Raw genomic sequence first — 22,109 nt, forward strand, 5'->3', positions numbered from 1 at the left:
GTTATCTTCCTTCACAAACCCTTAGGAACTTCTCAGACACAGCTCCCATTTATGGGATATATATACAGGTATATATATCTGTATCGATATATATCTATACGGATATATGTTTAGATATCTAATGTATATATCTAGATATCCATATAGATATGTTTCGATATCTAATGTATATATCTATATGTCTATATATATATTAATATAAATATATAGATCAATTTTTTTTTGAGATGCGGTCTCATTCCGTCATTTTGTCACCCAGGCTAGAGTGCAGTGGTGCAATCACAGCTCACCACAACTTTGACCTCCTGGACACAAGCAATCCTCACACCTCAGCTTCCTGAGTAGCTGGAACCACAGGTGTACACCACCATGCCTGACTAATATTTGTTTTTGTTTTTGTAGAAACGGGGTCTCACTATGTTGCCCAAGCTGGTCTCAAACTCCTGGCCTCAAGCAATCCTCCCATCTAGGCCTCCCAAAGTACTAGAATTACAGGCGTGAGCCACCATATCCAGCAAAGATACTAACACCAAAACATGATGTTAACAAATGCTATTTGCAGTGCACAAGGCAGTTGCTCATAGTTTAAATGTAATTTTTTGTCCAAAGGGAAAAAAAAAACTTTTATCTGAGTTGTTCAAGAACCCTCTCAAAATGTTAAGAACACGCTTATATAAACAAAGGGAAGTGGAAAAGCCGCAACTGGCCATAAGCTCTAAGTCAAAACTGTATTTGGGGTCTCAGTAAAGAGGAGACAAATCCAGTAAGTCTGGGACTTACAAACTGGCTACACAATTCAGATTAAAGAGAACTGAGAAATGATCATTACAGATTTACAAACCTAGGAGTCTAAAGGATGGTAGTGCTTAAATCAGAGTAATATTTAGGGCAACAGTCTGAGTGGAAAATTTGTTTCAAATCATGTTTTGTTTTTAGGGGTCAGTAGATACCAGGGGACAGCTATTCCATAGACAAGAAGCAGAGGCATCAGAAGAGGATGAGAGTCAGGATTAGAGAGGAGGAATATTTACATTTTATCATCAGGCCAAACTCCCAACAGTCTCCCAGGCACTATGAACCTATGACTATAGACTATAAGGCCTACAAAATACAAAAATCTCATCTTGCTTAAGGGCAGGAAACATTGAAAGAAACTCAAGGAAAATAATTTCTTTCCATATTTCTTCTAAAGAATACCTGCAATACCAGAAAAAATATTCTCTTTCTCAGTGTAGCAAAATAGCCTATGACCTTATAATGTGATTAAACTCTATTGGTGCTGATAAGAAAGGGACACTTAATTATGTGGTGTTTTTCATCTTCTAAGTGCTTTACAAGGACTGTATTAACTAATTAATGACGGAAAACCTGATGTTTCTTGGAAAAGACTGCTGTCTCTTTTCTTCACCTTTTAGATGAACTTTTATAAAAATCTTGAAATATAACACGCACAAAACAAGTGATATTTAAACTTTTCAAACTAATGATTATGGCAAGCAGTTCATTTTCCTGGTACTTCCAGAGTTGAATTGCAATTAAAAAGGATGTAAGTAAGCCATCTAAAAAGAGAAATGGCTCCACTCTGGCTCATAAAAGCCCATCTGGTGAGAAACAGTGAACCCTGTAAATGATGAAGTAGCAATGATATGAAGATGCTCACTTTTGGCCTATGACTCCCACGTCCTCAAGAAGCAGACGGGATAAAGGCACCTATTCCCACCTGCACTGAGCTCTCTAATGTGGGCTTGAGCTGAGATTTTCTCTTTCACTTCCAGTAGTTTTAAAATTAGTGATCCCAAACATTCATCAAAGGAACATGGGTAATACAGTGTATTTTCTTTGAAGATAAATGGTTTTGGTGCATGCCAAAGTTTCTTAAGAGCGCATTTAAAAATCTGGATCAGGGTTATCATTCAGATATCATTCACTCACACAACTAAAGTATATTAAGTACCTAAAATGAACAAAGTACTCTGAGGGTCTCCTTGCTTAGAGTCAGGATGGGCATCTTTCTAACTACACCTCAAGAACTGGGTGGTTTTTATACCTGTATACTATCTCATACCCACTTCATGAAAATTCTGTCTGCCAAGGCCAGGTTGAAATCCCAGTCTAGAAGGAGGTAGCACAAGATATGGAAAAATTGACAGTCTTGGGTTTAAAATGAGCTCTACATATGTACTTCCAGTGGTACAAATGTAATGTAAGAAAAATACCTAGCCATTGATACAGTGTATATAATATACAGAACTTGGACTCTGGATTAGTCTGTTCCTGCATTCCTATAAAGAAATGCCTGATTCCAGCACTTTGGGAGGCTGAGGCGGGCGGATCATGAGGTCAGGAGATCGAGACCATCCTGGCTAACACGGTGAAACCCCGTCTCTACGAAAAATACAAAAAAATTAGCCGGACGCGGTGGCGGGCGCCTGTAGTCCCAGTTACTCGGGAGGCTGAGGCAGGAGAATGGCGTGAACCCGGGAGGCGGAGCTTGCAGTGAGCCAAAATCGCGCCACTGCACTCCAGCCTGGGCGGCAAAGCGAGACTCCGTCTCAAAAAAAAAAAAAAAAAAAGGCCTGAGACAGAAGTCACAATCTTTTTTGTAACCTAATGTCAGAAGAGACATTCCATCATATTTGCTGTACTCTATTCACTAGAAGCAAGTCACTAGATCCACCCCATACTCAAAGAGGGATTACAAAAGGATATGAAAACATGGAGGCCAAGATCATTAGGGCCAGTCTAGAGACTGCCTACCTCAATGAAAAACAATTATACAATGCTTTACTCTTGGAAAGATGCAGTTATTTCTTTCATCATTCATTGATCCAGCGGTATTGATTGTGCACCTACTCTGTGCCATGCCCTGGAAATCTTGGGAGCAAAGCAGATGTTCTCCTGGTCTTCATAAAACCTACAGTCTAGTGTCCTCAAAACTAAACCCTTAAATGATTTTGATCACAAAGAATAAAGTGTTTCAGATAGCAAGAAAACTTATTTCAGGAACTTTCTGTCTTATTCACTGCTTTTTCTTAACTGCTGCTCTTGTAAATAAAATACTGATGACCTTTCAGTAAAGAAGAAAAATTACCTTAATCTTCCTACATCATAATTCTGTGATAACCCTTTACTTGGATTTACAGACTTTCTAGCTCAGTGACAGCCCAAGTGATTAACTTCAATTTCTGTACTGACAATATAGTGAAAGGCCTACAGATAAGAAGTTTGAGTTCACCCAGCTGTGGAAAGGGAAGCTGCTTATGAATTTAGCTCTTTGTCCCTCACAAGCCAAAAACTGACAGAAAAATTCATGAGGTCACTGATATGGTTTGGCTGTGTCCCCATCCAAATCTCATCTTGAATTGTAGCTCCTATAACCCTCATGTGTCATAGAAGGGACCCAATGGGAGGTAATTGAATCATGGGGTTGGGTTTTTCCCATGCTGTTCTCGTGATAGTAAGTCTCATGAGAACTGATGGTTTTATATAGGGCAGTTCCCCTGCACACACTCTCTCTTGCCTGCCACCATGTAAGATGTGACTTTGCTCCCCCTTCACCTTCCGCCATAATTATGAGGCTTCCCCAGCCATGTGGAACTGTGAGTTCATTAAACCTCTTACCTTTACAAATTACCCAGTCTCAGGTATGTCTTTATTAGCAGCATGAGAACAGACTAATTACAGTAAATAACTGACAGAAAAATGTATGAGGTTGGTAAGGCCCCATTCGGAGTCTATGGCCATGCTTTGTCCTCTAATGAAAAACTTGAGAGGTTTCTGACAAGAATTAAAACCAAGATGATTTCAGTGATTTCAAAACAAACAAACACATGATTAGTGAAAAAAAAAGACAGGAAGAAATGCCTGAGACTAAGTAATTTATTTATTTATTTTTTAAAAAGTGGTTTAATTGGCTCATGGTTCCCCAGACTGTGCAGGAAGAATGGTAGCATCTGCTTGGCTTTTGGGGAGGCCTCAGGAAACTCACAATCATGGCAGAAGGCAAAGGGGGAAGCAAACACGTCTTAAGTGGCCAGAGCAGGAGGAAGACAGAAAGAGGGAAAAGGTACCACACACTTTTAAACAACCAGATCTCATGAGAACTCTATCATGAGAACAGCACCGAAGTGAGAAACTGCTCCCATGCTCCAATCACCTCCCACCAAACTCCACCTCCAACACTGAGGATTTCAATTGAACATGAGATTTGGGCAGTGATGCAGATCCAAACCATATCAGACTCAGGTAGAGCTGGTTATAAATCCTGATTGTAGCATTAGTGGGTAGAAGCCATATATTATACCTTCTTTACCTCCCACAGTATTGTTTAATAAAAATAATACAAGGCCATTGTTTTGGACTAAGCTTCTGCAATAGGCCTGAACAGACCAGACGAAAAATCAAAATGCCGATGCCATTTTGCTTAAACTAAGATTTGATGTTAAATCTTAAAACTAAGATTTAACCTCAGTTTAGGTTTGGTGATGTGCAACAACTTAGTTTAGGTTTGGTGATGTGGAACTTTAGCATGGGTGATCCTTCCTGGAAATCAGGAGAGAACAACAACAGCCAATTTCTCAAATAGGCCAGTTTAACTCTTCAATAAGAATGATAATAGAGTTCCCTCTACTTTAATCCTTAGACAAAAATGGTAGCATAAAGTAATTGGATGTTAACTAATCACTTATTTTTCTACTGTTCTGTCTAAAAGCAACTAATATACTCTTTTTTTTTAAATAGGTATATAGTAGGTATATATATTTATGGAATACATGAGATATCTTGATACAGGCATATAATATGTAATAATCACATCAGGGAAAATGTATTTATAAATACACCTCAAGCATTTATCATTTATTTGTGTTACAAATATTCCAATTATACTTTTAGTTATTTTTAAATGTATAATAAATTATTGTTGACTGTAATCACCCCATTGTGTTACCAAGAACTTGATCTTAATCATTCTATCTAACAATATTTTTGTACCCATTAACCATCCTTACTTCCCTCACAACCCCCTCTACCCTTCCCAGCCTGCGGTAACCATCATCCTATTCTCTATCTCCATGGATTCAATTGTTTTAATTTTTAGCTCGCACAAATGAGCAAGAACATGTGAAGTTTGTCTTCTGGTGCCTAGATTATTTCACTTAATATAATGGCCTGCAGTTCCATCCATGTTGTTGCAAATGACAGGATCTCCTTCTATTTTTATGGCTGAGTAATACTCCACTGTGTATATCCACCATATTTTCTTTATCCATTCACCATTTGATGGATACTTGGATTGCTTCCAAATCTTAGCTATTGTAAATACTGCAGCAATAAACAAAGGAGTGCAGATATCTCTTCAATATATTGATTTCCTTTCTTTCGAGTATATATCTAGCAGTGGGATTGCTAGATCATATGGTAGTTCTGTTTTTAGCTTTTTTTTTGAGGAGCCTCCATACTATATTCTCCATAGTAGTTATACTAATTTACATTCCCACCAACAGTGTACAGGGGTTCCCTTTTCTCCACATTCTCACCAGCAGTTGTTATTGCCTGTCTTTTGGGAAAAAAAAGCCATCTTAACTTGAGTAAAATGACATCTCATTGTAGCTTTGATTTGCATTTCTCTGATGATCAATGATGTTGAGCACTTTTTCATATACCTGTTTTCTATTTGCATGTCTTCTTTTGAGAAATGTTTATTCAAATATTTTGCCAATTTTTAAAATCAGATTATTAGATTTTTTTCCATAGAGTTGTTTAGGCTCCTTATATATTCTGGTTATTAACCAATTGTCAGATGGGTAGTTTGCAAATATTTCATCCATTCTGTGGGTTGTCTCTTCACTTTGTTGATTGTTTGCAGAAGCTCCTGAACTTGATATAATCTCATTTGACCATTTCTGCTTTGGTTGCCTGTGCTTGTGGGGTATTACTCAAGAAATTTTTGCCCAGACCAATATCTTGGAGATTTTCCCCAATGTTTTCTTTTTATAGTTACATAGTTTGAGGTCTTCGGTTTAAGTCTTTAATCCATTTTGATTTGATTTTTGTATATGGCAAGAGATAGGGGTCTAGTTTCATTCTTCTGCATATGAATATCCAGTTTTCCTAGTGCCATTTATTGAAGAAATTGTCCTTTGCCCAATGTATGTTCTTGGCACCTTTGTCAAAAATGAGTTCACTGTAGATGTATGGATTCTCTATTCTGTTCCTCTGTTCTATGTGTCTGTTTTTATGCCAGTACCATGCTGTTTGGGTTACAGTCACTCTGTGGTATAATTTGTCACTCTGAGATTGGTCACTGGTGTCTTATTTAGTTCATTTGGTGAAGTCATGTTTTCCTGAATGATCTTGATGTTTATAGATATTCATCCATTTCTAGGTATTGAAAAGTTAAGTATTTATTGTAGTCTTCTGGTCTGGGCTTATTTGCACCCATCCTTTTTGGGAAGGCTTTCAAAGTACTCAAAGTTGAGTGTTGTGATCTAAGTCTTTGGTCACTGCAACCATATCTTCATTAGGGGTCACCCCAAGCCCAGTAATGCTGTGATTCTTGCAGCATCATAGAGTTAGCGCCTTGGTGATCTTGGGTAAAATTTGAGAGAATCCCCTAGATTACAAAGCAGTCTCTTGTTCTCTTCCCTTACTCTTTTCCAAACAAATGAGGTCTTTCTGTATATGCTGAGCTTCCCGGAGCTGGGGTAGATATGACACAAGCACCTTTGTGGCCACCATCAGAGGAACTGCAGAATCAGATTCAAAGCCAGCACAGCTCAAGGCCCATAGTGACCATTGCCTAGCTACCAATAATATTCACTTCAGGTCTAAGGGCTCTACAATCAGCAGGTGGCAAATACAGCCAGGCTTGTGTCCTTCCCTTCAGGGTGGCAGGCTCTCCCCTGGTCCAGGGAAAGTCCAAAAATACCATCCTAGAAGCCAGGATGTGGAGTTGGAAATCTTAGGAATCTACTTTGTGCTTACTCTACTGCAGCTTAGCTGGCACCCAAGCCATAAGAAAAAATTCTTCCCACTCTTCTTTCTCCTTTCCTCAAGCATAAGGAGTATCTCCAAGCTGGGCGCAGTGGCTCACGCCTGTAATCCCAGCACTTTGGGAGGCCGAGGCGGACGGATCACCTGAGGTCAGGAGTTCGAGACCAGCCTGACCAACATGGAGAAACCCCGTGTCTACTAAAAATACAAAATTAGTCAGGCGTGATGGTGCATGCCTGTAATCCCAGCTACTCAGGAGGCTGAGGCAGGAGAATTGCTTGAACCCGGGAGGCGGAGGTTGCGGTGAGCCAAGAGTGTGCCATTGTGCTCCATGCACTCCAGCCTGGGCAACAAGAGTGAAACTCCGTCTCAAAAAAAAAAAAAAAAAAAAAAAAAAAAGGAGTATCTCCCAACCACTGCCACAGATCCACAGTGAGTACTGCCTGGTGACCACCAATGTTCATGCAAAGCCCAAGGGCTCTTCAATCAGCTTGTGGTGAATGCCACCAGACCTGGGTATCTCACTTCAGGGAACTGGGGTCCTTTCTGGCCCCAAGTGAGTCAAGAAATACCATCCAGAAGCCAAGACCTGGAATCAGAGGCCCCAAGAGCCCATTCGGTACTCTACCCCATTGAGGTTGAGCTGGTACCCAAGCTGCAAGACACAGTCCCCTTCCCTCCCCTTTCCTCAAGGAGTCCTCTTACCTCTCCTTTCTTCAAGCAGAAAGAGTCTCTCCTCATGACCACAACTGGCAATGCACTGGATCACACCTGAAACCAGCATGGCACTGAGTCTCACCCAAAGCCCACAGTGAGTACTGCCTGGCTACTGCTAGTGTTTATTCAAGACCTAAGAGGTCTTGAGTCAGCAGGTGATTAATCCTATCAGGACTAGGTTCTTCTCTTCAAGGCACTGCGTTCCCTTCTGTTCTATAGTGTGTCTATAAATGTCATCCAAGAGTGAGGGCCTAGAATGGGGCCGCAGGACTTTGCTTTGTGTGCTGTTCTACTATGGCTGAGCTGGTATCCAAGTTGCAAGACAAAGTCCTCTTTACTCTTCCCTCTCTCCCATCTCTTCTTCACTTGTCAAGTGGAAGAAATGACTCTCTCCCAGAGCTATGAGCTGGGGGAGAGGTGATGTAAGCACTTATTTGGCCACCCTAGCTGGTGTCTCACTAGGTTGCATGGACCCTAAGTTCTCTGGCTCTGAACCCAGCACAGCATCAGGACTTGCCCAAGAGTTACAGTCCTTGTGGCCTAGACTGCCTTTCAAGTTTATTTAGGGGCCCATAGCACTTTAGTGTATAGTGGTAGACCTAGCCAGAACTCAGGTTCTGACCACTGAGGTGAACAATTCCCCTCTGGCTAGGATGGGTCTAAATGCTCCCTCCGAGGGTGCCAGCTCAATTCTGGCCTTTATTGCTCTCTATTGTGACCGTCAACACTGAGTTCCAATGCAAAGTCTCACAATCACTGCACTCTCCCTCCCCCAAGCACACAATTTTCTCTCTGCACCATGCAACTGCTGCTGAGGGATGAGGGAGGGATGGTGTTGATGATTCAAGACTGTCTTTCCTACCCTCTTCAGTGCCTCTTTCCTTACCATGATGTTAGAACTAGGTATTGTGATCACTCACCTGATTTTTGGTTCTAATGGAAGTGCTCTCTTGTGTGAATAGTTGTTCAATTTGGTGTTTGTGCAGGGCGACAATCACTGGAGGGTTCTATTTTGCCATTTTTCTCCACCTCCCTCCTGACTCTTTATTCTTTGCTTCTTCTTTCTCTAACCTTTCTCTGTCTATAAAGCCAATCCCTTCTGTCCAGCTTATTGGAACATTTATTCTATTTTATGGCGTAAGGTGTTACCCAATTCTAGAATCACAAATAAAGTCAGTTGAGATTTTAAATATTTGTAATTTTGTCTTTTGACAGTATCATTCACAATGCGAAGTATATAGTAAACATACATTAAATTTTTGTTGAGTGACATTGACTTATTAGCCATTCAAGTAAAAGACACACATGCACAAAGGTACACATATGCCCACCATATTTACCTCCTTCCAGCTATATAGTAACAGGCAGGTTCTAGCAGAGCCTTTGAGCTCTTCCTGGTAAGATAATCCCCAAAGTTACTAGGGTTAGAAAGAAGTTGACACCTTCATTTCTGAAGTTTACATATTCTCAACTCAGCAACTTCAAAATCAATTTATAGGGGTAGTACCAGGCCTGCTACTTATCTTGTGACCTGAGATCTACAAATACAGAAATAGTAAGCTCTAGATTACTAACAATTCTCAGTCTATCTTGGGTTATTTATTTATTGTTACAACTCAAATATTTAAAGAATATTCTTTCTGGTCACTGCTTGTGGTGTTCCCTTCAGTAATTTAGTCTAGAGATCACAAAGGCATAAATTATAATTCCAGTAAACATTTTCTCAGAATTGTTCTTTTTTTCCATTCTTCTCCATCATCTTTTAATAAAAATAAGACCTGAGCAAATATGCACAAATTCTAATTTGTTTTATCCAGACAAACTTTAAATCCCTCTTGCCTCTAACTTTGTTATTTATATTTATGATACAATATTAGCTATATTTTTATACAACTAGAGAAAAGCAATTGCAAAAATTTATCAAGAATTCCTTTCCTAAAATTGTTCTCGTAATAACCACAAATTGTTAGCATCTATCACCATATGATGTAATCATATGAAAGCCTTTTCTAGCCTCATCCCCATAAGGTACCTCTCTATTATATTATACTGATAAATGCCAAAATGTTTTGCATGACACTTAATCTATTACAGAATTCTACAGGGAATGCTAGACTACTACTCAAGCTTTCTTATAAGCAGCTACAGCTAAAAGTTCAGCATCATATTCTTAAATCAACGGATCTTTTTCCTTTACAATATTTATTTCTGACAAAACAATTTACAACTAAATACAACTATATCATAAAATCAATACAAACATATACCGGGAGTAAATATGCTGCTGTGTGCTTGAAGAGATCATGATTATGTATTCAGCATAGGGATAGATGTGGTATTTTGAAGACAGTCATGTTATGCTATCCTGTAATGCAGGGAATTCCCAAGTACACCTGATAATTGATTATGAGTAATTATGATTTACAGATAAAGCCCAAGTTTATACTAGCCAATAGTTAAATCCCAATACTTCATTATTATGTGAAGGGAGCATTACTTTTGGGTAAATACAAATGGAAAATTTGTCCCTAAATCTTTCTTCCATTTCCTTCCCCTCTCAGATTAGTTGTGAAATTGCTATTTGCTCTTTTCTATAGGACATTATTATTCAGCTTGGTGCAACATAGCACCATTATGTCCCTTGGGTTTTTTACATTAATTAGCTCAACTTTTCTATTGTTAGAAAAAAATTTATATATTTTTTGAGAATATTGTTCAGATCTTTATTATGAGTTTTTAAAAATTTTTGTACTTAAGGGTGAAAATCACACACACTCAGAACACTTTTATCTTTGAGAAACTTTTTTTAACCATTTCACATGTTTTATACCTTTTCTGGAGCACTTATTTATGAAGGGCAGCAGAATACGCCACCCCCAAATTATAACACTTTGGCATAGGGATTATTTTGAGCTGAAGCCAACTGAGAAGAAGCAGATACGAGGAAAGCTCTCTATACTCCTCCTATCTTCCTAAAACTAGGATATAAGGTTACAAAGGTGTCCTTCCACTCCCCATCACCAAAAACGACAAATGTTAATCACCAAAGTCAACTTTAGACCCTGGTCAGCCTTAAGATGACATCAGAGGCATCTACACAACCAATTGTACTAACTAGCTTTTATCCACCATGAGTTTCCCATTCATTTGCCTTCCCACAACTTGTTGCCTTATGAGACTCAAGGTCCTTTTCCATTGTCTTGTCAGTTCTCTAAAAATGTATAATTCTTTGTTGAAGATGCTATATAAGCCAAGTTCTGAGTCACTTCTTTGGGAATTACTCATTCCGTGCCTACTTCCCGTCTATGTATGAAATGAACATGTCAATAAACTTGTTTGCTTTCTCTTGTTAATATGCAATCTTTTGTTGTGGTATGACGGATCAAAGGAAAATTATTGTTTTCTGCACCTTAGATTTATATTCTCAAGTGTAATAATTATAATGTCTAATATTTATTGGATATTTAATGTGTGCCCACCACGTGGCTCAATACTTTGCCTCCATTCCTCCTTTATATCTAAGCAAGTACTATTATTATTATTATCCACATTTTACATATTAAGCAACTGATGGCCAGAAAGGCTAAATAATTTTCCCAGATTCCACCAGGAACTAGGGGCTGGAACAGAGAGTCACAGTGAGACAACTGATTCCAGAGCCTACATATTAACTACCTCACCGTATCTCTTCCTCATAGCTAGCTGCCCATATTTCAGTCTATGTTGGCAGTCTTACCTAATATACATTCAGGATATATTTTAAACAATTATATAAACACAGCATATTCTAGCTTCTCAGATCAAGCTCTACACAAAGGCAGCTTAATCAGTTAGAGGCATAACAAAACAAAGAGCCCAGCAGTAGGACAATGAGCAGGACACAAGTTATTCCGCCTTTCGTTCTGGCATGTCAGTATTGCCTCCTCTCACGGCCCTGAGATTCCCGTCAGTCTAGGCATCATAGGTGACACATAACATCCAGTGAAGAAGGGACGAATTCCATGCTGCCTATCTAATTTTTGTTTGTTGAGTTCTTGTTTGGGGGGGTTTTTTGTTTTTTGATTTTTTGAGTTGTAGAAACCTTTCCCATAGCCTCCCAACGGACCGACCCTTGGGTTTCATTGGCCAATATTGAGTAATCTGCCCATTCCCAAATCAATCACTGGCAAGGGCGATAAGATCACCTGACTGGACTAGACCAATCATGACTTACCCTCTGGAGCTGGAAAGGGAATCCCTGAGCACATGTAGGTGAAACCCGTGAATAAAATCAGGGTACTGCCTACAAAGAAGAATAGAGAGAAATGGCTGTTAAATATCTAACCAATGGCATCCATGCATCCATCTCCCTTTATATGTGTATGTTGTGTATATGTATATACAGGATCTATCTATCTATCTATCTATCTATCTATCTATCTATCTATCTGCATCTATGTAATGCATAAACCCACCAATGTGTGCCCTCCGGAGGAGTAATTATAGTTTTTAGGGGGGAGAGTTGTTTTTTCTTTTAGATCCAGACCTGTGGAGTCACAGAAGAGTTATTGTTGACATCTACCATGAGAAGTCAGTGTTATTTCCTTATTTTGAGATAAGAAACTGTTCATTATTACAGTGAAAGTTCTAGCCCTGACCTACTAATAACTATTAACAGTTTGAGTATCAAAATACAGACATTATTCCATTAATACTATGTCTATGAATTTCAGTGAATTTCACTATAATGTCAAGGCCTTTTGTCCTCATTTTTCAATAACAATTTGCTTCTTAGACAGGTGCGGTGACTGATGCCTCTAATCCCAGCACTTTGGGAGGCTGAGGTGGGAGGATCACTGGAAACTAGGAGATCAAAACCAGCCTGGGCAACATAGTGAGACCCAATCTCTCCACAAAATAAAAATTTAAAAATTAGCCAGGCATGGTGGCGCATGCTTGTAGTCCCAGCTACTCAGAAGGCTGAAGTGGGAGGATTGCTTGAGCCCAGGAGTTCGAGGCTGCAGTCGTGCCACACACTCCAGCCTGGGTGAGTCTCTAAAAAAAGAACCAAAGAGCCTGTTCCACACCTTCCATCCCTGTGGGAGTATTGAGATGGAACAGGAAGAAAGGAGTAGAGAGAAGAGAGAGGCAAATAAATTTAGAAGGTTTTGAGCAAAGAGACAAGAAGGGAGCAGGAGTTTGGAGGTCAAGGACAGAAAGGATGCCCCAGGCAGCCTCAGGTCTCTGCAATCCAGAGGGCCTCCTTTAGAAACTACAACCATTTTGGTTTCCACAAGAAGAGCATTTTACGCTTTTACAGAATATCCAAGGCCTTCATTTTCTTCCTTTTCCTCAGCATCTTCTTTAGCATGCCCTCCATTTTAGATCCTGTCTTTGTGATCATCCAGTCTCAGCATTCCTCTTTCCAACTTCTGACAACCCAAAGAGGTTGGTATGTCAAATCCCAGCCAAGAGGCGTGGCAGGTAGATGTCAACAATAACTCTTCTGTGACTTCACAGGTCTGGAACTAAAAGAAAAAACAACTCTCCCCCCCAAAAAACTATAATTACTCCTCTGGAGGGCACCTTTTTCTCACACATTGGATGGTTTCTGCATACATAGATGCAGATAGATAGATAGATAGATAGATAGATAGATAGATAGATCCCCTATAAACATATACACAACACACACATATAAAGAGAGATGGATGCGCAGATGCCATTGGTTAGATATTTAACAGCCACCTCCCCCACTTTATTTCTCACCATTTTCCCAGAGTCACACAAGGCCCACTTCCCCACCTTTATTTCTTACCATTTTCCCAGAGCCACACAAGACCCACCTCCCCACCAGGCGTGGCAGGTGGAAGCATCTAAGGATAAAAACAACTACTGACAACTGCCCCATATGTAGGATTTGCTTTTCATGACCAGAGCAAATACACTTAAGCTGCGTCATCTCTAACGAAAGAATATATAATACATATTTTATATATGTAAGAAGTTTTTTAAAGCAGATTTCTGATTTCACTCTCCTCAAGCAGCTACAGAGTAGAATAGAGGTTGATCAGCCCAGCTGCAAACTGGAGGAAAAGAAGGAAAGGAAGAAGGCTGCAGTCAGAGTTCCATGACACTAGTGAGCTGGTAGAGAAATTTTCTCTTCTCCAGCGCTGACTGAAAGGATCTTTAAAAGCAGGTGAGCCACAGAATTGGAAAAAACTACTTTAAAGTTCATATGGAACCAAAAAAGAGCCTGCATTGCCAAGGCAATCCTAAGCCAAAAGAACAAAGCTGGAGGCATCATGCTACCTGACTTCAAACTATACTACAAGGCTATTTTGGTACTGGTACCAAAACAGAGATATAGACCAATGGAACAGAACAGAGCCCTCAGAAATAATACCACACATCTACAACCATCTGGTCTTTGACAAACCTGACAAAAAAAAGAAATGGGGAAAGGATTCCCTATTTAATAAATGGTGATGGAAAAACTGGCTAGCCATATGCAGAAAGCTGAAACTGGATCCCTTCCTTATACCTTATACAAAAATTAATTCAAGATGGATTAAAGACTTAAATGTTAGACCTAAAACCATAAAAACCCTAGAAGAAAACCTAGGCAATACCATTCAGGACACAGGCATGGGCAAGGACTTCATGTCTAAAACACCAAAAGCAATGGCAACAAAAGCCAAAATTGACAAATGGGATCTAATTAAACTAAAAAGCTTCTGCACAGCAAAAGAAACTACCATCAGAGTGAACAGGCAACCTACAGAATGGGAGAAGATTTTTGCAATCATCTGACAAAGGGCTAATATCCAGAATCTACAAAGAACTCAAACAAACTTACAAGAAAAAATCAAACAACCCCATCAAAAAGTGGGTGAAGGATATGAACAGATACTTCTCAAAAGAAGACATTTATGCAGCCAACAGACACGTGAAAAAATGCTCATCATCACTGACCATCAGAGAAATGCAAATCAAAACCACAATGAGATACCATCTCATACCAGTTAGAATGGTGATCATTAAAAAGTCAGGAAACAACAGGTGCTGGAGAGGATGTGGAGAAATAGGAACACTTTTACACTGTTGGTGGGACTGTAAACTAGTTCAACCATTGTGGAAGGCAGTGTGGTGATTCCTCAAGGATCTAGAACTAGAAATACCGTTTGACCCAGCTATCCCATTACTGGGTATATACCCAAAGGATTATAAATCATGCTGCTATAAAGACACATGCACACGTATGTTTATTGCGGCACTATTCACAATAGCAAAGACTTGGAACCAACCCAAATGTCCATCAGTGACAGACTGGATAAAGAAAATGTGGCACATATACACCATGGGATACTATGCAGCCATAAAAAAGGATGAGTTCATGTCCTTTATAGGGACATGGATGAAGCTGGAAACCATCATTCTCAGTAAACTATCACAAGGACAAAATACCAAACACTGCATGTTTTCACTCATAGGTAGGAATTGAACAATGAGAATGCTAGAACACAGGAAGGGGAACATCACACACCAGGGCCTGTCGTGAGGTGGGAGGAGAGGGGAGGGATAGCATTAGGAGATACACCTAATGTAAATGACGAGTTAATGGAGGCAGCACACCAACATGGCTCATGTATATATAGGTAACAAACCTGCACGTGGTGCACATGTACCCTAGAACTTAAAGTATAGTAAAAAATAAAAATAAATAAATAAATAAAAACAAGTGAGCATGTGGAGCAAAACACATGCTGCAATTCAAGAGTAAAGACTGGATAGTGGTTAAATGGAGAAGCACATAAGACGAGCCTACATTTGAAGGCAGAAATCAGAGAGCACTTGGGTGGTTATGCATCCGGGTGCACCGAACTGAATGGGACAAGCACCTGGGGCCACAGCTGAACCAGGCCATGTGGGAACTGGGAATATTAGGATCCAGGCAAGCTTCCGCCATTGGCTGTCCTATGCACTCCCTTCCACAAGTGCTCCTTTACTTTTTCGTTCCCGGGACTACACAAGACCCACCTCCCCACCTTTATTTCTCACCATTTTCCCGGAGCCACACAAGGCCCACTTCCCCACCTTTATTTCTTACCATTTTCCCAGAGCCACACAAGGCCCACGTCCCCACCTTTATTTCTCACCATTTTCGTAAGACTTCTTTGAGATTTGCAAATATCTCTACTTCTACGCTCTTTGCTATGTCCTACTTATTCTACTTTTTGTTCTATTTATTTGTTAAATTTTTTGTTCTATTTATTGTTAAGGGAATTATTTCCCCTTCTTCCTCTATGGCTAGATTTCTTTAAATGGAAAAGGGTATATTCCTGTGGCCAAAATGAAAGTATCAATAGGGTTTTCTTCCTTTGCATTTACTACGTCCCTCACATCAAGTCCAAGAATTCTGACATCAATAGAGCCTTTGCCTCCTTCAACTCTTTTGTAGTCTGTTACTGAAAAGTCAGAGCAAGAGGTAAAGTTAATGAAAAGAGATAAAGTTAATTTGTGCTAAGCAGCTCAAATTCCCTGTGAACTATCAAATCAATGATTGAATGTTAAGCATAGTAACTCACATGGAATATCAAATATTTCACAGTTTGCCAACGGCCTCATGTCTGTCTCAAAGAATTCCCAGAATGGTAATTTCAACATTCCCGCCCTTCTCCATTCTGAAAATTTCCTCACTGGTGCTCACTTAGGAGCAAGGAATAAGTCAAATCTTAAGAAAACTCAGGAGCTACTCTAGAAGCATAAAGAGTTTTCCCTTTTGGGGACTTATGGGTTGAACTGCGTCCATCCCAAAATACTATGTTGAAGTCCTAACCTGCTGTAATTCAGAATGTGATCTTATTTGGAAACAAGCACTTTACAGAGGTAATCAAGTAAAAATGAGGTCATGAGGTTGGGCCCTAATCCAATAGGAAAGGGGTACTTGTCAAAGGGGGAAATTTGGACGCAGAGATGATCATACAGAGAAGACAATATGAGGAGACACAGGGAGAACAGCCATCTACAGGCCAAGGAGAGAGGCCTGCAACAGATCCTTCCCTTATATCCCTCACAAGGAACCAACCCTGCCAGCTCTTTTTTGGATATCCAGCCTGGAGAATGGTGAGACAATACATTTCTGTTTTCTAAGCCACCCAGTCTGTGGTACTTTGTTACCACAGCCCTAGAAAACTAATACGGAGACATCCAAAAATCACACCCAGAATAAAAGATAAGATGGTAGGGTTCCAAGGGCAGGTGGGCCTCCCTTAAAGGCCATCTGGAACATTCCATCCACAGCAAAAGATAAAGAAGTGAGATTGTATGTACAAAGCACATAGCATAGTTCCTGACACATAGTCACCACTCCAAACAGATGAGTTCTCACCACACTTCCAGGAGTTAGAGAGCACACACTCCTTTCTTACTGCCTTGTGAGGTAACAGGGTCGTCTAAACAGATAAGAGGATGTGGGACTGACTTCACCAGCTACCACAGGCCTCTCCTATCAGGTGAGAAGATGCCCAAGAAAATTCAGTTCACACCATCAGATATAACCTAACGCCATGAAGTGAAGACAATGGAATGAGTCTTATAGAATAGACAAAATTAACAAAATTAAATCCCTCGCCTCAAAGAGTACAAGTGAACTGAATATTCACTGGCAAATATTGATCCTTATCATATAGCATACACAAAAATCAACTCAAAATGAATTAAAGACTTAAACGTGGCTGGGCGCGGTGGCTCACGCCTGTAATCCCAGCACTTTGGGAGACTGAGGTGGGTGGATCACAAGGTCAGGAGATTGAGACCATCTGGCTAACATGGTGAAACCCCATCTCTAATAAAAATACAAAAAATTAGCCGGGCGAGGTGGCGGGCGCCTGTAGTCCCAGCTACTCAGGAGGCTGAGGCAGGAGAATGGCGTGAACCCGGGAGGTGGAGCTTGCAGTGAGCTGAGATTGCGCCACCGCACTCCAGCCTGGGAGACAGAGTGAGACTCCGTCTCAAAAAAAAAAAAAAAAAAAAAAAGACTTAAACGTAAGACCTGAAATCATTAAACTCTTAGAAGGAAACACAGAGGCAAAGCTTTTTCACAGTGATCTTGGCAATGATGCTTTGGATATGACACCAAAAGCACAGGCAATGAAAGCAAAAGGAAATAAGTGGGACTATATCAAACGCAAACGTTTCTGGCTCGGGGAATGAATCTGCAAGTCCATTAGTATACATTAAGCAGATGCAAATGCATTACCAAAACCTCACCTTCAGCTCCCAATAGTCTCCAAAGAGATTATTATTCACGGAATCCCTGTCTCATAGGATCCCAGAACTTCCTGCAAGAAAGCACCGTGTTAATCTCCAAGCACTCATGTTTCTCAAATAGCAGTCCCAGAGGGACAAAAATGCCAAATGGCTCAGCATAAGGTCACAGCCTGTGTCTGTTTTGGAAGTTCTAGTATATTAGTTTTGCATTTCTGTATCTTGAGAAACACACATTCTTGAAGAAAACTTTTACTATGCACATATTAAGCCTCCTATCCATCAGCCACCTCTAGGCCATTATCCTGAGACAGCCTCATTTCATCTATACTCCACCCATTTCCTCACCCACTGGATTATTTTAAAGCAAATCCCCCACATATCACTTCACTCACAAATACTCCAATATGCTCCTCTACAAGATAAGATTCTTTCTCTATATAATTAAATAACACACTCAAAAATTAATAACAGTTCCTTAATATCAACAACTCCCCTGACTATTGGGTAATTTTTACTTTATAACTTTTACATATAGTGTGTTCTAACCCCACTAGATTTGTTGATGCCACTCTTTAACCTTCTTTAATCTAGAGGATTCTCCTCTCTTTTTTCTTGTACCATTTGGTTGTGGAAGACACTAGATCATTTGTCTTACCAAATTTCCCACATTCTGGATTACCAATTGCCTCCCCAGGGAATAGTTTAACCTGTTCTTATTAACTATCAGCTTAGAGGCCTGATCAGATTCAAGCTCCGTTTTTGAAAAGAATATGTGTGGTGCTGGAGACACAGTGTCTGGTGGGTTCTCTGTGATGAGGCCTGAGCCAGTGAGGTCATGTGCTACCAGCCTGATCTATCCATTACAGAGTTTCTGTCCCAGTTTTGGTCCCCCATGTAGAGTCTGGGACAAGACCATGGGTGCAGGAGGTTGATTTGGGAGTTGGTCCCAGGAAGCAGTAGTGACGGAGCAGGGCCAGTGACAGAGGAAAGGAAGAAAAAGCATTCTGTCATCGAATGAAAGTGGGTTATATGTGATCAGATCCAAGCAGGCCATGAAGGCACAGTAAATTACATGAAGAAGTGAGAACAAAACCTTCAACTCCTCCACGAGGAAATGAAAAAACCTCTAAAAGTAAACACTCTCCGAGAGGTGATTCTGTGTACTATTGGCAGATAATCATTAAGGATAACATTCTTTCCTAAGAGCAAGTCTTGATTGGTGGGAGTTGGGGCAGGGGTGGGAGGAGGGAGGGCAGCTGGTGACTGAAGGTGAAAGGGAAGCCATGAGAGGGAAAGAAACAGAAAGAGAGCCGGAGGCACTAAAGAGCAACGTCTCAGCTTCAACGCTTTGCCTAGAGCAACTCTGTGTGTATGATTTCTTAATCTGCTAGAAAAAATGAAAAAGAACATCCCCTGAAAGCTTCATTAACTCTGTAAGCCAGTGATTACAGCAGCCTTTAACAGAAGGGGAATAACCCCTTTACCTTGAAATCTTAAAGGAAGACACCTCAAATCAACTTTAGCGGTGATAGGAGGAAAAGAAATAAAAGGAGCAGAAGAGAGACCAAAAGGGAGAGGGGAGGAGGAAGGAGAAAAAGAAAGGCACAAGTCACTGAGAAGGAGAGACAGGCACTATAGTAACGTGAGGGTTAACGGGGCGAGCTAACTCAGAGATACCCCCTGACAAAGGAGACTATGTTCCACTGGTTAATCCTCACAAGGCAGAAAGTCCAGCTGTGACATTCCAAGAACAGCAGCTGTACTGGACATTTGTCTTTCTTTTTGGCTGCTGAACTGCTAAACCCCCTTCATGTTTCTCGGGACTTCTCCACTTTGCCAATCTTGGAAGAAGCTAAGCCACTTCTGGCTATAAAGCTGAAAATGCCTGTTATTGTGTTTGCCAGCCTCTTTTGCAAGCATGACTATCTTACCCTAAAAAATTGCTTTGCAAGCTTTCGTGTGCATAGTATAGTACATTTGAGGGCTTCCCAAACCTTCCCAAACCTACATATTGACTGAGTAGAATACAGTGGATCCACTTGCATGATTTGCAATTGAACCTTCAACTGATTCTGATGCTGCTACCACTATTTGTGCTACACTTCTGAGTACACTGACAGACAGCTCCTTCACCAACCTGATGAACCCATTTCGGGCTTTGAAATGGTCACTAACGATGCAAAGAAGAGATTGGAAAGGAGACAGGTGAGGTATGCAGCAAGTCCGAGTTCCTGGAGCTGCAAGAGCAGAGGAGGTAATGCTGTATCCACCTTCCTGAGTCATGGATGTTGGAAGTCAAGTGCACGGCTGGAGGGGCTTGGTAGGCAGAGGTGTCTTGGTGTCTTTGCTGAACCAGTTCTGTGGCACAGAACCCAAGTCAACTTCTCCAGTCCTCCTGGTGATTTTGTTAGTCACTTAATCATTTTACTGCTAAAATCTATTAGTTTGATCATGTTGTTTGGAAATAAGGGCTTCCACAAAAGTAAAAACTAAAATAAAGACATGACCTTCGACCAGGTGCAGTGGCTCACGCCTGTAATCCCAGCACTTTGGGAGGCCAAGGCTGGCAGATCACAAGGTCAGGAGATCGAGACCATCCTGGCTAACACGGTGAAACCCTATCTCTACTAAAAATACAAAAAATTAGCCGGATGTGGTGGCAGGCGCCTGTAGTCCCAACTACTCTGGAGGCTGAGGCAGGAGAATCTCTTGAACCCGGGAGGCGGAGCTTGCAGTGAGCCGAGATTGCACCACTGCACTCCAGCCTGGGCAACAGAGCAAGACTCCATCTCAAAGGAAAAAAAAAGACATGACCTTTGATATCTGTTTCTTGCAGTACCCAGCACATCACCATACACGCAACGAATGTGTGTTGTGTTGCTGTTGTCATTTGCTATTATTATTACCTACAAAACAAACAGATCTTCACAATCATCCATCTCATGTTTTTCTTTAGCTGAATAATTCCCTTCAAAGATATAAACACATGTATAAGAAAAAAGGGAATCTGATTTTGCAACTCCCTCTTCAATAATACTCATCAACTCTCCTACCTGTCAGAACTTTGGGCCTTGAAAAGATAGCAAGAAGAAGAGAAAGGAAATTGGAAAAAAGCAGGGTATCAGAGGCAACACCAATGACTGGGATCTAACTTAAAAGCTATGATAAGTTATATATTAGAAGAAAACGTTGCCTATGCCCTAAACAGATATTCTTGAATGCATATCCTAATCAATATTTTAAGGAATATATACAGAGGATGGTGTTCAGCTGGTTTGCACATATTTTATAAAAATATGTCCTAGCAAGATTATGTGGTAGATAGTATGCTGGATTTAAGAGTTCAAATATAGACTGACTTTATAGCCTGGTTCTATAGATAGTGTGATATTTAATATTTTTTAAATAGTAAATGTGTACTAAACACAGATTTACTGTAAATTCATCTTTAAAGACTCCTGCTAAATTACATCCAATATAATTATATTTACTTCAGTTTATTTCAGTCAAATATACCCAATCTTGATATTAGAATCACAGATTGTTAGGGATAGAAGGAACTTTTGAAACTTTCTCATAACTCACCTGATACTTAGTGACAAAGCCCAGATTAAAACCCAAATTTTCTGGCTGGGCATGGTGTGTTGCTATTGTCATTTGCTATTATTATTATTATTATTACCTACAAAACAAACAGATCTTCACAATCATCCACCTCATGTTTTTCTTTAGCTGAATAATTCCCTTCAAAGATATAAACACATGTATAAGAAAAAAGTGAATCTGATTTTCCAACTCCCTCTTCAATAATACTCATCAACTCTCCTACCTGTCAGAACTTTGGGCCTTGAAAAGATAGCAAGAAGAAGAGAAAGGAAATTGGAAAAAAGCAGGGTATCAGAGGCAACACCTCTTATATGGGGGGGTCTTCTGGCAACAGATTCCCTTACCATTTGTTTGTTTTAGAAAATCTTTATTCCTCTTTCAGTTTTGAATGATAATTTTACTCGATACAAGAATTCTAAGTTGGTGCATTTTTTCTTTCAACACTTTAAATATTTCACACCACTATCTTCTTGCTTGCACGATTTATAAAGAAAAATCTGATGTAATTCTTACCCCTGCTCCTCTAGAGGTAAGGTGTTTCT

At 40.1% G+C, this 22,109-nt stretch overlaps 1 protein-coding gene across 4 annotated transcripts in view; it reads right to left on the minus strand.

Annotated features, from left to right (window-relative positions):
• METTL4 (methyltransferase like 4) overlaps window positions 1-22,109 on the minus strand; it is a 137,392-nt gene that overhangs the window by 13,792 nt on the left and 101,491 nt on the right. For 2 of the 4 annotated variants that reach the window (XM_030925910.1, XM_030925909.1), the window contains exon 9: window positions 11,924-11,992. In XM_030925910.1, the coding sequence (XP_030781770.1) occupies window positions 11,924-11,992 (69 nt within the window). Of the gene's footprint in view, window positions 1-6,252; window positions 6,747-7,698; window positions 7,765-11,923; window positions 11,993-22,109 lie in introns of those variants that run through there. The other 2 variants (XM_030925908.1, XM_030925907.1) reach the window with 2 other exon arrangements.

This window comes from Rhinopithecus roxellana, chromosome 21 (assembly GCF_007565055.1).
Source record: "Rhinopithecus roxellana isolate Shanxi Qingling chromosome 21, ASM756505v1, whole genome shotgun sequence".
Classification (NCBI taxonomy): Eukaryota; Metazoa; Chordata; class Mammalia; order Primates; family Cercopithecidae; genus Rhinopithecus; species Rhinopithecus roxellana.